Source organism: Chrysemys picta, chromosome 1 (assembly GCF_011386835.1).
Source record: "Chrysemys picta bellii isolate R12L10 chromosome 1, ASM1138683v2, whole genome shotgun sequence".
NCBI classification, from domain to species: domain Eukaryota; kingdom Metazoa; phylum Chordata; order Testudines; family Emydidae; genus Chrysemys; species Chrysemys picta.
Genome location: NC_088791.1, coordinates 10,343,750 through 10,359,552, shown reverse-complemented (window position 1 = coordinate 10,359,552; position 15,803 = coordinate 10,343,750). Strand labels below are relative to the sequence as shown.

General features: G+C 50.4%; 1 protein-coding gene across 6 annotated transcripts in view; it reads right to left on the bottom strand.

Moving 5' to 3' along the window:
• Nucleotides 1–15,803, bottom strand: part of PLXNA4 (plexin A4) — a 658,514-nt gene that overhangs the window by 94,204 nt on the left and 548,507 nt on the right. For all 6 annotated transcript variants that reach the window (XM_065552899.1, XM_065552917.1, XM_042843227.2 and 3 more), the window contains 3 exons: nt 8,364–8,457; nt 3,178–3,417; nt 1,992–2,138 (listed from right to left, as the gene is read on the bottom strand). In XM_065552899.1, the coding sequence (XP_065408971.1) occupies nt 1,992–2,138; nt 3,178–3,417; nt 8,364–8,457 (481 nt within the window). The remainder of the gene's footprint in view (nt 1–1,991; nt 2,139–3,177; nt 3,418–8,363; nt 8,458–15,803) is intronic.

Here is a 15,803-nt window from a genome sequence, read left to right as displayed (position 1 = left end):
CATTCTCACAAGCCCTTGTGGACCTAGGTAAGTGTTACCACTCCCCAACTTCCCAGCAACGGGGACGTTCAGTGATTTGCTCAAGATCACACAGCGGATCACTGGCAGAAGGACCCAGGAGATCTGAGTGTTAATTCCCACCACCACCCCCATCCTCACAGTGGAGTTCCAGTGAAACAGCGAGGCACTAACTTGAGGAACAACAGTGTCATACCGCAGAAGGCATTCCCCAGAACAGCTGTTCCCTCGCTTAATTCCAGCTTCCGTGCCATTGCTAAAACGGAGGCTTTTACTGCAGGTAACCGTCTGTCCTTGATTCGCAGCTCAGCCATTATCAGAGCAATGGCTCTGTGTGTGCAGATTGATGGCATTAACTCGCCCTTAGTGCACTGTCATGTTACTGGTTTCAGAGCGGTAGCCATGTTAGTCTGTATCAGCAAAAAAGAACGAGGAGTCCTTGTGGCGCCTTAGAGACTAACCAATTTACTTGGGCATAAAGCTTATTAATTTGTTAGTCTCTAAGGTGCCACAAGGACTCCTCGTTCTTTTTGTCATGTTACTGATGCTCACAAACATGTTTAAATGCTACCATCTTCCCACGGTTCTAGTGGGGCCCCTCATTCTTTGACTCTCTCTATCTGCCCCGGGCTGCAGTGATCAGAGAATCCCTGTGTCGTGGAAAGGCCCAATTCTGCTCTCAGGCTCACTGAACCCCTTGGGTTCATTTGCAATCCTCCTGCCTCTTGGCTTATCTCCCAGGCCTTGGCTTTGCCAGCCCCTGACTGAGCACCTTTTCAACTACATCCAGGAAAATGCTGGCAGACTCATTATGTGCTATTCAAAAGCCCTGGAATTAAAGCAGAGAATGGCATCACAAGTGCTTCCCTTGGAGGATCATAATGTGCTCTACAACTGTGGATGAATTGAGCCCCGCATTATGGCTGGCACGGATTATCACCTCCATTTTACAGCAGGAGAAACTCTGGCATAGGGAGGTGAAGTGACCAAGGTCACACAGTGAGTTTGTGGCAGAGTCAAAAATGGAACCCGGGGCATCCTAACCACTGCTCTAACTCAGAAAACACTCTCTCCTGACGTACCCAAATATTATATCTCCAGCAACCTCTACAGATTTCTCATCACTGAAATTACAACCAAAAAAATCTACCCTACCAGCTTGGGGGAGTGGGAGGAATAAATTGATCAGGGTCAATCAAAAACATTGCTCATCCACATTTGCAGACCGCAGCCTTGTCTGTTGGCATGCCCAGGGTGTAATGTCATTTGCAGATTCATTTATTTCAACCAATAGGATTGTAGAATGCAAATGATTTTGCTGACTCATTCTGTATGACAGTGTTCAAAGTATGGAGAAGAGGAGGATAAAGGAGTGGTACGGAGGGAGGAGGAGGAGCTACCTCTCAGGCCACAATTTCACTAATTAATACTAAAAATAATACGAAATTATGCCGGTGGCAGCGTAATCTTTTGGCACCAAAGCCCAAAGAGCCATTCACCCTATGGTCAATGCCCTGCACTTCCATTCTTTTCCTAGGTGGCAGATTTTAACCCTTTCCATGCTGACTATTGCTGCAGCCAGCGCTAAGCCAAGCAGAGCGCTCTTCCCCCGCGGGAGCGTTTGGTGGCATGGAGGCATCATGCCACATACATGTAGCCACACTGCACAAATACTTTGGCACCACACAGCTGATGCCATTCGAAGCAGAGAAGAGGGCTTCTACTGAAGGGATTCCCTATAACGGGGATGCCAGCAGTGGAGGCTATTCAGGGCTGTATGCTTTTACAAGCTTCCCCATGAGCTACCAGGGTCTCCACGTTTGTTTATTTTAACACCCAAGACTGGGGCGTTGCCTTCTGGAGGGGGTCACCAAGTTCCTAGTGACTACAATAATGGGATCCAAATTCCCAAGGATCCCGGAATTCTCAGTGGTTCCCATTCTCTCGGGGTTTCCCATTAACGCCTGGCTTACCATCACTTTGTGCCGTCCAATGAGGTTCGGGGACTCGCACAGCAGCTGCACGTCCGACACGGTCACCACACATGGCTTCTCGCCTATCAGCACGGTGTAATTCAGCTTGGCATTCCCTCCAGTCACCGGTGGGATTAGGTTCTTCCCCTGGACCGAGAGGAGCAAACCCACAAACATCTCAGCAGGGTGTAACCTGCCATTGGGTTGTCCCTGTGATGTGAGTGCCATCCCTAGACATGCCCTCCTTGGCTCATCATTTATGGCCTTCCTCAATGCGAGTAAATCCTGACCCACCCCTGGAAGATCGGGACAGCTTGGTACAGGGCTCCCCTGCACCTTGTCTCTCTGGAATTACAGGCCTACATTTGCATTTGTTACATTTGTATTGAATGTGCAAATGTGTCTTTTGTGTGCCCAATTATCTGTTTGCACACACATCACATACAGAGGCCCATACTGGAAAATATAAGCCAGAAAGTGCTCTTGCTCGCTGTCTGGCTCACAGAATGTCTCAAACCACAAAGAGGTTGTTCTCGGATTTGCACAAATGGCGAGTGAGCAAGCTTTACAACTCCAAACGTGCTGCGTCTGGCTGTCCTAATCACCATATTGTCACGTACTGCAGCACAAACAGAGACATGGGGCCAGATTCTCAGCTGGTGTAAATCAGTGTAGCTCCAGGAAAGTCAACAGAGCTATGCTGCGTTACTCCAGCTGAGGGGCTACTCCGTGTACTTCCATGAGGGTGAACTGTCAAGAAGTGAAAAGGTTAGTTGTTCGAAGCTCTGTCCCTTGCGGTTAGGATGTTATGGAACAACACAAACGTTCTCTCTCCATGCTTCCCTTTTCAGTGCAGTTTCTGCCGCTGCTCAATCTAATCCGCACACCAGGCTCCTACAGCACAAGGCAATATCTGCTGTGGGTTGGGGTAAAGTTAAGAACGCTGTGCTGTGATTGGTGGGACGTTGGCAGGAGAAGTGCTACGATTGGTGGGGTGCTGGTGGCATCTCTGTTGTGATTGGAGGGATGTTGGCAGGCCCTCTGTTAGGACTGGTAATGCTGGGACTGGTGAGATGCTGGTGAGGGCTCTGTTGGGACTGGTGGGATGTTGGCCGTGATTGGCTGGATATGTTCCTGGAGGGCATCATCGTTCTCTGATGCTGCTCCCTTACCCCCATCTCCTCACCTTTAGTATGATGGGAGTTCCTGGCTTCAGCTCCAGGATCCCCGAGGGGTTGAAAGCCTCAAAGACTGGGTTTGGGTAGTAGGTGAAGTTGGTTTTGTTGAGGATCAGCAGGGACTGAACATTATCCAGGATGAAACCAAACTCTTCTGGGCGCTCGGTTAGCTCGGACTGGTGATTTGGGTCCACGGGCAGTGCTGGGGCCTGGCAGGTCATCTCTGTGGCGTTCTGTACCTCGCAGATCTAGAGGGCATGAGCCAAGGGAGAGCTTTATCAGAGCAGCCCCTCCCCCAACAGACAATTTACAAGAGACTGAATCCTTTCCAATAGAACAATATCCCACCCACGGCTGGGGAGAGGAAGGGACTGGGAGGGACCAGCTGGGGCACCAGTCACTCCACCACGACATTCAGCACCTTGAGAGCACACTCAGCCGGGGCCACGGCTGGAAGGAGCACGGGGGAGCCCATTGCTCCTGCAAGTGAGTCCTCAGTTGCTCCGGCTCAGGGCTGAGGCACATTGTGAGGGCAACTTGCACCTGTTCCACGGGGGGCTTTGAACTCCAAGGATGCCGGTGTCACCACTTTCCCCCCGGAATGGAAAGCTCTGCCTTTTACTGCAGGCAGGTCCAACCCGAGCTTCAGATCTCCTTCTCCCTGGTAACTGTCCAAAAGCTGCACCTGCAGAAGGATCTGAGTTTTGTCAGCAGCCACAATCCCTATAATGGGCTGGTCGACTGAACCTGCCTTTCCCCCCCTGCAAAGTTTGGGATATCCAGACTTTGGCTCCAAAGGGTGGCCTGGCGTTTAAGGCACTGCACTGGGACCCAGGAGATCTGGCATTCAGAATAGGCACTCTTATTCCAGAACAAGAGTGTCCACACCTGGTGTTAATCAGGAAGAGTTATTCTGGAATAACTCCCCCATGTAGACAAGCCCTAAGTCTCTCTGTGCTTCAGATCCCCACCTGTAAAATGGGTGTAATATTACTTAGTCCCAGCCCTGAAGAGCTAACAGTCCAAATAGGCAGGACAGACAGTCTCTCACCAAGCATATGTGTGGCGCCCAGCAAAGGGGACCGTATCTCAGCTGAGGCCTCTCAAAGTTACTTTAGTACAAATAATCATGAACCCAAGCCTGGCTTTATGATTTTCCTTTTCAAACGTCCCTTTCACTGTTTGCTGCAATCCGCCCCTGCTCAAAGAGCGTTCGCTATAACGTCTACTTTAATACGGGGGCTGGCGTCGATTTTGCCCAGATCAATTCAGATGAGAAAAGTGATTTGGACCAAATTAAATGCAGAGGATGCAGCCATGCAGATGAGCCGCACTGGGACAGCTCTGCTCTAGCACTGAAAGACCCAAGATCAGCCTGTGCACAGGAAGTCAGGCTATGACTGGGTACCAAGAGCTCTCACCCGCTGAGTCAACCAGCAGTTCGCAAGTTTAAATCCCTCTCCAGGGGTCAACTGCCCATGACAGCTGGGCAGTCTACATGGCCCTGAGTCTGATCTAAGCATGGTGTAACTCCAGTGACGATCTGCTGGTTTTACACAGGAGTAAGTGACATTAGAACATGGCCTGTTGGCTGATGAGGGCACTTATCGCTTGAGCTAGTCACTAGGTGGCCCAGCCTCATGTTGCTCCCTGTCAGGGGGATGACGAGTGCTTGCTGAAGGGGATGAAGCACTGCAGGCAGCTAGCTCTGAATGCTGGCGAATCTATCAGCCAAGGGACACTTGGTAAATGCAACAGGATAGACAAATGCCTAGCATGACCCAGGATTGCCCCCAGAGATTATTGTAAGTGGTGGGAGGTCATGGGAGGTGGAATCAGGCTCCAAACCTACTCCATGTCTCGGGCCCAGCCGAGAACGTGACTCACACACCCTCTGTAGGGGCCGAAGGCTGGGGGGCCATAGGCACCTGGAATACTCATTGAGCCAACGGGGCTGCAGGGGGTCAGCCTCTCTCTGGGTTTGGCCCTACCTCTAAGGCTAGGAGCCATTACATGGCACCGCTGGGATAAAGGGAGGTAGCAGGACAAAAGGAGAGGAGTGTTGTCTAGTGGTTAAAGCAGGGGATGGGAAATCAGGACTCCTGAGTCCTATTCCTGGCTCTACCACGGATTCACTGGGGTAACATGAATTCCCCCTCTGGCCAATTCAGGAGCAGCATAGCCAGCCCTCCGCAGCCAGGAGACCCACCAGGACTTAATGGCCTGGTTCTGCGGTCACTTACCCTGGTGTAAAGTGGGAGCAGCTTCACCAGCCAGTGGTGTTACACCAGTAAGTGAGAGAAGAATTTGTTCAGTAGCCCCTGGGGTTTCAGAAGCCACAAACGCAGTACAGCTAAAGTCAGTGGGAGCTGTGAGCACGCAACATCTCTCAAAAGGAGGGTCATTTGGCCTGATTTTCAGAAGTGCCAGGTAGCCCCAAACCCCAGGGATCCCATGGCAGCTGGAGGTGCCTGTGAGGCTATTGACGATGTGTGTCCGTGCAAAGGTAAAAGTGAGCAAATCACGGGGAGAGGGGCCCCGTAGTATGAAAGAATCGATGCCAAACTCTCTGAGAAAAGCCTGGGCCAGCATCAGCTGGTGTCCCCTGCAGCAGAGATCTTCCCTAAAAAGCCATCTCTGTGTATAGCAAGGTAAGGCAGGAGGCACTAAGAAGCTGATGCTAACCTCCTAGCCAGTTACAATGACCCTTCCTAGTTTGCACCCTTTTAATTTCGCTCCAGAATCACCCAGGGATGTCTCCAGGTTTTATTTGTTATGGGTTTGTTTGGTGATTTTTTTTTTTTTTTTTGCTTGATGTTCCAACATCCGGACGTGTGGTTTCCTTTGGCTGAGACGTGGTTTTAGGAGAAGGAAGCTCATTTCTCCCTCCCTGCCCCCTGGCTCCTTCGATCTCTGCTCCTCACAGCAACAAGCCCTGATTAAACCCTGCCCCTGTCAGTCTCCTCGCCCTGCACAGGCGAATCTCTTCTCGCTGCCGTGGCTGGCCCGAGCGGTGTCACTCCAGATTTAGCTCGACATGAGCGCTCTGGGAGCTGGCGCAGAGCCTAATCGAGAGTGGCTTGGCCTATTATACCGGCAAGGCGGAAGGTATGGGGTGGGAAAGGAGGACGCTGGCTCTTGGTTTATTGAAAGCGACCTTGGAGCTTTCAGGGTAATTTCTGCACCAGTCCCTTCTGCTAGGCACACAGACCTTCACAGGCTAAAGGGATTGATGGCATTTTGCAGGGGCTTGTGGGTAAAAGAAAAACAATCTGTGCCTTGATAGATGTAGTTTATTGCTGTGCTGTTGTGGAGGCAGAGAAGAGGGGCCAGGGAAGCCGGGGAGTGGGTTGAGCTCCTCATCGCCACCAACCATCAGGGGAGAGGACCCACATAGCAGCAGATGAGGAATGCCACCCTGAGATTCCCTGGGACTTTGTTGGGGGAATGCATTGGTGGGTGGGCTGAGGCAGGCCTCTGTACCTGCCTTAGCCTCCCTCGCTCAGAGTCTGGGCCTGATCCCAGCAGAGGCAGAATGCCATCAGCTACTCAACCCTTCTCAGGCTGTGCTCAGCATCCAGTGGGATCAGGGCCTTGCCCAGCAGTGCCAGGGCCAGGTCAGGCCCAGTAAGTGCAGTCCAGCCACTCCCCTGGGTCAGCAGCCTCTCTCTGTGACTTGCTGTGGAGAGCACATCAAGGTTGGCTCGAGAAGGCTGGGGACACCTGACATTTTGAGGGCAGGTGTAGGGGACATCTGGTTTCTCAAGCAGCCTCGTGACTGTCACTCTTCATGTCAGCGGAAGGGCAACACAGCTGCTCCCTGCTTCCTCTCTCAGTGAAAATGGGCCTGCCAGAGCCTCAGCCGCAGTGTGAACAGGCAGCTGGACTCTGAGGCCTCACTCAGTGCTAGCTGCCTGTTGGCAACGAGCATGCAAGGCCATGGGGCCTGGCTGAGTGAGAGTGTGAGTGTTTCACAGGGTCTGGAGCTGGTAGTAAGAACAAATCCTCTGCTCTTCTCTGGGGCTTTTCTTCCAAGGGTTTCACAGAATCGTAGGACTGGAAGGACCTCAAGAGGTCATCTAGTCCAGTCCTCTACACTCAAGGCAGGACTAAGTAACAACTACTAGACCATCCCTTGAAAGTGTTTGTCTTACCTGTTCTTAACAACCTCCAATGACGGAGATTCCACAACCTCCCTAGGCAATTTGTTCCAGTGGTTAACTACCCTGACAGGAAGTTGTTCCCAATGTCCAACCTAAACCTCCCTTGCTGCAATTTATACCAATTGCTTTTTGTCCTACCCTCAGAGATTAACAAGAATATTTTTTCTCTCTCCTCCTTATAACCTTATATGTACTTGAAAACTGTTATCATGTCTCCCCTCAGCCTTCTCTTCTCCAGACTAAACAAACCCAGTTTTTTCAATCTTCCCTCATAGGTCATGTTTTCTAGACCTTTAATCATTTTTGTTTCTCTTCTCTGGACTCTCTCCAATTTGTCCACATCCTTCCTGAAATGTGGCGCCCAGAACTGGACACAATATTCCAGCTGAGGCCTAATCAGCACGGAGTAGAGCAGAATAATTACTTCTCGTGTCTTGCTTACAACACTCCTGCTAATACATCCCAGATGATGTTGACTTTTTTTGCATTAGTGTTACACTGTTGACTCATATTTAGCTTGTGGTCCACTATAGCCCCCAGATCCCTTTCCGCAGGACTCCTAGGCAGTCATCTCAAAGCACTTTGCCAACATCAATAGGGTGTTGCTAAAGTGACAGCAGGGTGTTCCTAGTCCCTGCTGCCCCAGTGTGCTCGACTCACCTTCCACCCCATGGCATGGCAGCTAGGTGACCCACATCGTTAATATCGGAATGCAGTGTGGGGCCTGGTGTGCAATAGGCAATCGGTGACAATTCCTAGATGATGAGTGCCCGTATAACAGAAATTATCCCTGCCACTAACTGTCGCAGCAGAGACTGGGAACCACCTGGATCTGGGAGAATCAACTTTCCTCTCCCCGCTGCAGGTTGGATTTGAGGCGCACTGGGCAGGCAGGCTTGCTTGGGCTGCTAACGCTCTGCCTGTTTTGTGGCTAAACAGGAGACTCCAATCTCCAGAGCTGTCCCGTAGCCCCTTTCACCAGCCCGGCCACGTTCCTTAACACCGCTCCCCTTCCCGGCGACAATACTCACGTTGACGTGTTCTTTCCCACCATGCTTGGCCCGGATCTGAGGGTTCTGGATAAGGTCCAGGTGAGTTCCCCACACGGCTATGGGGGTGTTTCCACTACAGAACAGAAAGAAGGAACAACAAGAATTGCCTGTTATCAAGGCCCAGAAGTGAATGTTGCAGTGATGAGTGATCTGCGAATCCCTTGGACAGACGGGCAGAGAGGGGCTCCCACACCCCTGGTCTGGGAGGTGATGCCCTGTCTAGCAGGTCCAAACATTCACACGAGCATTTCTGCTGCCACGTCACATTGCAACCCCCCATCTGATTTGCTGTGACTCCCAGGTACTCCCCTCCCAGCTGAGCACCTGTGGCTTGGGTTCTCTCTCACTACAGGTCTTAGCTGCATCTCTCCAGGGTGCATCTTGTTCTGTTGTTTCTGTGACAGGGGACTCAAACTACTTTGAACACTGAGGCCCCCGCCCTCCGGTGCTCTCCTTCTCAGACTTGTCGCCTGCTTTACATTCACTTACTAAACATTTATTGCAAAGTGTGTGAATGAGTTGATTGTACCCGCGTGGCCGCAGTGATCTCTGGAGATGGCAGAATCGAAGGGTATCTCTATATAGCAGCTGGGAGGTGTCATTCCCAGTGCGCAGAGACATACCTGCACAAGCGGTGCTCGCACTAGTGCCTCGACGTTGCAGTGACACGGGCAGTGACTCGGGCTAGTCGCCTCAGTATAAACCCGCCTGAACCCCTCGCTATGTAATCAGACCAGCCACCACCTGCCACCATGGCCACACTGTTCTTTTTAGGTGCTAGCTTCAGCAGAGCTAGAGTGGGTCTGTCTACCCATCTCCCGGCTGCTGTGCAGACACGCCCAAAGAGAGAGGCTCCAACCGCAGCATTCAGTTTGAATCCATGGCTCTGGTCCATCCCATTGGAGAGAGGAGGCAATCTGCAAAATGTCCATTTGGATCTAGGTTTGGCTCTCAAACTCATGTCCACGCTGCGATCCAAGACGTGACTGCAGCCTGGGTAGACATACCAGTGGCTAGCTTTACTTGTGTGTAAGGTGGTGTTCACCCCACACCAGCCCTGAAAGCTGAGGAAAGGGCCTATTAGTGTGTTTAGGCTGGAGAAGCAACCGCTGATTGGAAGAGGAAGCTCAGCTGATCAGAGCCCTAACAGGCCCCAGCCTCAGGCATGCACAGCAGCACACTTCTCCCTGGTCCCACCGCCTTCTGCCAACTCTTCTGTGGCTGATCTCAACCAGGTCCACCTCCCGCCCCTCTGACTGGCTTGGTCCTTCTTTCCACCCCTTCCCCTCTGTCTCGCTGACATCTTCACTCAGCCTCCCCATCTTCCCCCCAGGCTTTAGGTCAATCAGGATTTTACCCAGCTGGAATCCCTGAGCATCCCACTTGGCAGTAGCTCAGAGCACAGTCACCCTGGGCCATGGGATGGTGAACACTGTCTCTGGTTTTAGAAGTGAATGGAGACTGTTCTGTGGTAGCAGATGATAGAACAAGGAGTAATGGTCTCAAGTTGCAGTGGGGGAGGTTTAGGTTGGATATTAGGAAACACTATTTCACTAGGAGTGTGGTGAAGCACTGGAATGGGTTATCTAGGGAGGTGGTGGAATCTCCTTCATTAGAGGTCAGGCTTGACAAAGCCCTGGCTGGGATGATTTAGTTGGGGATTGGTCCTGCTTTGAGTAGGGAATTGGACTAGATGACCTCCTGAGGTCCCTTCCAACCCTGATATTCTCTGATTCTCTGAGACACCGGTAGCTCTGTAAGGATTTCCAGCACTCCCTGGCCTGGCCCGCTGCGGAGAGCTCTCTGCCTGACATTAAATGGCCATCTCAATCTCTCTCTCCCTTTATTGTGCATGCTGAGAAATGGAAGCGAAGACACAATGGGATGCTGAGGTCGTGACACTGCATTAGCTGGAGAGATGATGCCTGTCTCTACATCTCACTTCCCAACTCCTTACTCTCCCCTCCCCACCCCACCTCTCGCTCGGGGCTTGGCTGGGCACATCTCGCCTATGGCAGATGGGGGCGCAGCTCACAGCTTGTGTGTCGGATAATGCTGGGGTCTGGGATTTTTCTCAAGTGCATCCCTGACTGGACGGGAGGCTCTGTAATGTCTCTCTTTACTCTTCAGAGCCAGCTGATGCTAAATGTAACTCAAATCAACCCCAGACCATCTGTTTTAATGTAGCCTTGTAAAATTCTACTCACCCAGCGTGAGTCTTTTTTTTTTTTGGACGGGTAAATCAAATAAGATCCGTTTGTTTCTATTATTGCCATGGAAAATGGCAGGTGAGTGGAATTTGTGCCTGGCCTGGTACATTTTCATGATGACTTTGCAAGGCTGGTGTAACGACACTCATTCAGCCTTCAGAGATCTTAACTCAGAAGTCAGGGACAAGGTGAAGAGAGACCCATAAGTTGCTGTGATGAAGCGTATTGCACGATAAATCTCTCTCATCTGGCACCCTGCCCTCAAGCAGTGGCCAAAACCGGCTGCTTAGAAGGTGACCTTTCCCCTGCCAAGAATGCAAAACTATACTAGAGGCAAGCAGGAAAATTCTTCCCTGACCTTGGCAGTTGATCAACTTACAGCCTCAAGCATGGGGGTCAATTAAACCATTCTTGATTTTGCTCGAAGAGCCGCACATGTCACCACTGGCCATACAATGATCCAGCCCTTTCTGAAAGCCCTGCTTTGCTGCTTGCCTCAATGACTCCCTGTAGCGGAGAGTTCCAGAGGTTAGCGCCACACTAGGAAAAGAGATGCTGAGATACGGTGCTAATGTAGGATGCTCTGTCCTGTCCCCCTTCACCGTTCTCCAAGGCTTTGACCTCAAGAAGAGGCTCAGAAGTGGATCTGAAGGCAGGACTGAGGTGCGCTGGATGCATTGTATTAGATTGCCACACTTGCTGGCACTGGGCCTGACTCAATGTCAAACTGAGAAGTGGATAGTGAGGCCAAGTGGTTGGAACAGCAGGGGTCACGCCTAGTGGTCAGGCTGGGGACCAGAGCCAGGGGTCAGAGCAGGAATCAAGAACAGGGTTGGAACAAGGCCAGGGCAGCAGCAGGTGCAGGCTGGAGCAGGAGCAGCGTGTAAGACTCTCCAAGCGGCGGGGATACTCCAGGTGAGGTAGTGACGTTGAGCAGACTGGAGTGGCTGTTCTCAATGGGAGCCCATATCCCTGGCCTTGGGGACTCCTGTGGATTGGCTGAGCCCTGGCAGATAGACGTGCAAGCTGCGGCTGAGGGATAGCTCATCAGCTCAGCGGCGCTAACCTGGCGGGGCTCAGCGAGCACTTGTCAGGTTCAGAGGTGACTCATTACATCAAGCCATTGCTGTGCATCTCCACCGAATGAACACTGGAGATTCCCTCCGACCCAGCCCCTTAGAACAGCGAGGGGCAGAGGGACTAACTGGACAGCGAGATGCATTCTCCATCTGTCCGTGCTACCCAGCTGGCAGCTGAACAGACAACACTGGTCTACAATTTTTGAGAAGTCGTCTGCTTCAGAGATAAAATGTGCTATTTATTATGTATTTTGATGTGCTGAATTCAAATATGACAATTAAAATAACCGATTGGCTACTGTTTCTAAGATATTTAAGTTTTTACATTTTATGTCTATGTATATTGTGTAGCTAGTAGAGTTTTAATCATAAATTGTAAACCTAGGTCTTTTCATGTGTTTATGGTTGCTTTACATGATAATATTTCACCTGTCCTGTTTATGTAACACTTTAAAAATCAGCAAAAGGGTTATATAAATAAAATTTATTATGAAACAAAAGGCAAAAAACTATTATGTACATAGTTTAGTCCTATTCAGTGTCTACTCGGCGCTTCTTGGCTTGTCTCTTGTATTCATTAAATGGAGCATCTCTTGTCCCTGTCCAGCAATAGTCTGCAAGCATTGATGGGCTCCATTTGCCCTGATAGCGTTTCTCCATTGTTGCAATGTCCTGGTGAAATTGCTCGCCGTGCTCGTCGCTCACTGCTCCGCAGTTCGGTGGAAAAAAATCTAGATGAGAGTGCAAAAAATGTATCTTTAGTGACATGTTGCAACCAAGGCTTTTGTATGCCTTGAGGAGGTTTTCCATCAACAACCTGTAGTTGTCTGCCTTGTTGTTTCCAAGAAAATTTATTGCCACCAACTGGAAGGCTTTCCATGCTGTCTTTTCCTTGCCAAGCAGTGCATGGTCAAATGCATCATCTCGAAGAAGTTCACGAATCTGAGGACCAACAAAGATACCTTCCTTTATCTTAGCTTCACTTAACCTTGGAAATTTTCCACGGGGGTACTTGAAAGCTGCTTGTGTTTTGTCAATGGCCTTGACAAAGTTCTTCATCAGACCCAGCTTGATGTGTAAGGGTGGTAACAAAATCTTCCTTGATTCAACAAGTGGTGGATGCTGAACACTTTTCCTCCCAGGCTCCAATGACTGTCGGAGTGGCCAATCTTTCTTGATGTAGTGGGAATCTCTTGCACGACTATCCCATTCGCAGAGAAAACAGCAGTACTTTGTGTATCCAGTCTGCAGACCAAGCAAGAGAGCAACAACCTTCAAATCGCCACAAAGCTGCCACTGATGTTGGTCATAGTTTATGCACCTCAAAAGTTGTTTCATGTTGTCATAGGTTTTCTTCATATGGACTGCATGACCAACTGGAATTGATGGCAAAATATTGCCATTATGCAGTAAAACAGCTTTGAGACTCGTCTTCAATGAATCAATGAACAGTCTCCACTCATCTGGATCGTGAACGATGTTGAGGGCTGTCATCACACCATCGATGTTGTTGCAGGCTACAAGATCACCTTCCATGAAGAAGAATGGGACAAGATCCTTTTGACGGTCACGGAACATGGAAACCCTAACATCACCTGCCAGGAGATTCCACTGCTGTAGTCTGGAGCCCAACAGCTCTGCCTTACTCTTGGGTAGTTCCAAATCCCTGACAAGGTCATTCAGTTCACTTTGTGTTATGAGGTGTGGTTCAGAGGAGGAGGATGGAAGAAAATGTGGGTCCTGTGACATTGATGGTTCAGGACTAGAAGTTTCATCCTCTTCCTCGTCTGACTCAAGTGAGAATGATTCTGGTGCATCAGGAACCGGCAGTCCTTCTCCGTGGGGTACTGGGCTTATGGCTGATGGAATGTTTGGATACGCACAGTCCACTTTTTCTTCTTTGACACACCTTTCCCAACTGGAGGCACCATACAGAAGTAACATTTGCTGGTATGATCTGTTGGCTCTCTCCAAATCATTGGCACTGCAAAAGGCATAGAATTCCTTTTCCTGTTCAACCACTAGCGAAGATTTGTTGCATAAGTGTTGCAGCATATGTGTGGGGCCCACCTCTTGTCCTGATCTCCAATTTTGCAGCCAAAATAAAGGTGATAGGCTTTCTTAACCATAGTGGTTATACTGCGCCTTTGTGATGCAAAAGTCACTTCACCACAAACATAGCAGAAGTTATCTGCACTGTTCACACAAGTACAAGGCATCTCTGCTCACTTTGGTTAAACAGAAATGTGTCCCTTTGCAAAATCAAACACTGACAAATAAGAGAGCACAACACTGTATGATTTCTAGAGCTGATATAGGGCAATTTGTTCAGCAGAGTGATGTAAGCTTCGTTATGATTGCATCATCCATGACTTCTAGGAATAACATGATGCAATTCATATTACGTATGACGCAATACCAGCTTCAGATTGCATCATTCATTGTTTTGCCTAAAAAGCAAGTAGTGTCCAAACCCAGTCATAGATTTATTCATAGATCCAGTCAAAGATGTATTTTAGTCATTTCTGGTTTAAATTGAGATCCCTTCCCTTTAGAACTCACTTATCCTCCGCCATTCCCAAGTCAAGGGTCGCATATACTGACCCAATAGCATATCTTGAAAACTAGAGCCAATCAACAATTTTAAGCATCATTTTCGTTCTCAGTGACCCAGAATTAGTAAAGTTTGACTACATTTATTTCAGAAGCATTTTGGCTGTAGATGATTGCAATCCGTCCGAGGGCACCACAGGTTTTAATTTCTTTCAATAGCAATGGAGCACTGGACGGTTCAGGAGAACAGGCACTGGGACAGGCAGTCTCTCCAGTCCAGAGCCTCCACACAGCTCAGCCAACGCACCTCAAGCTTCATCTGCAATACCTTCTGCTAGTCCAGTGGTTACCTAGCCGCAAGCTGTGGCCGCCAATCAGCTTGGACTGTACAATGGTTCTGTGAGGAGAACTAATGTCCTAAAGCAGAGGTGGCTAACCTGAGCCTGAGAAAGAGCCACAATTTACCAATGTACATTGCCAAAGAGACACAGTAATACGTCAGCAGCCCCCCAACAGCTCCCCCCACCCGCTCCCAGCCCCTCCTGCCCACCGGCAGCCCCGCTGATCAGCGCCTCCCCCTCCCTTCCCGCACCTCCGGATCAGCTGTTTCGTCGCGTGCAGAAGGCTCGGGGGGGGGGGGAGGAGCGAGGGCACGGCAAGGGAGGGGGCGGGAAGGGGTGGAGTGGGGGCAGGGCATCTGGCAGAGCCAGGGGTTGAGCAGTGAGCGCCCCCCGGCACATTGGAAAGTTGGCGCCTGTAGCTCCAGCCCCGGAGTCGGTGCCTATACAAGGAGCCGCAAATTAACTTATGAAGAGCCGCACGTGGCTCCGGAGCCACAGGTTGGCCACCCCTGTCCTAAAGGCACCAGGATCAGCCCCACCAAACTCACTCTAGGTCAGCTCTGCATCACCACTTCCAATCCAGATCTGGCTGGGAGCAACCAACAAAGGGATGCGTGCTTGGAGGTGCCTATGAACGGAAGAAGAGGCCTCAGTCCAGGCCCTGGTGGATGGGATGTGCCACCATCACAAAACACCAGAGCTGCCACCCTGGTTGGCACCCGCAGCAGTAACTGCCAGGTCTAGATGGGCCAAGAGCAGACACTGTTCCTGGCTCTCCGTTAAGCGCAGAGAGTCCCATTTCACATCACAACTCGACTCGTGCTAACTAACCCTCTTGTTGGCAGCTTCAGCAGAGAAACCCAGGAGCAAACAGGCCCGGCAGAGTGAACTCCCTTTTCACTTGTGGCCAGGGCATCGGCAGGGTGGAGGAAGCTGCCTGCTCTGGCACTTTCCTGTGGATAATGGAGGGATTCGGTGCCCAGCGCTGTCAATCCAGCGCCTTTCGCCAGCACTAAACTCGCTTTCACCGAGGAAGAGAGTAAAGCGCTTTCTCATTTCAGCGATAACCTGAACTCTGTGACTAACAACCCCCCAGAATGGAAAATCCAGACACTAAAGCCGCAAGCCCAATGTGGAAAGATTCAATCTGGCGAAATTGGTAAATTCCCCCACCGTAATTAAAGTCGTTAATTGATTTGTGAAAACATCGTCTGGATGGGAGCTGAACCGGGGTAT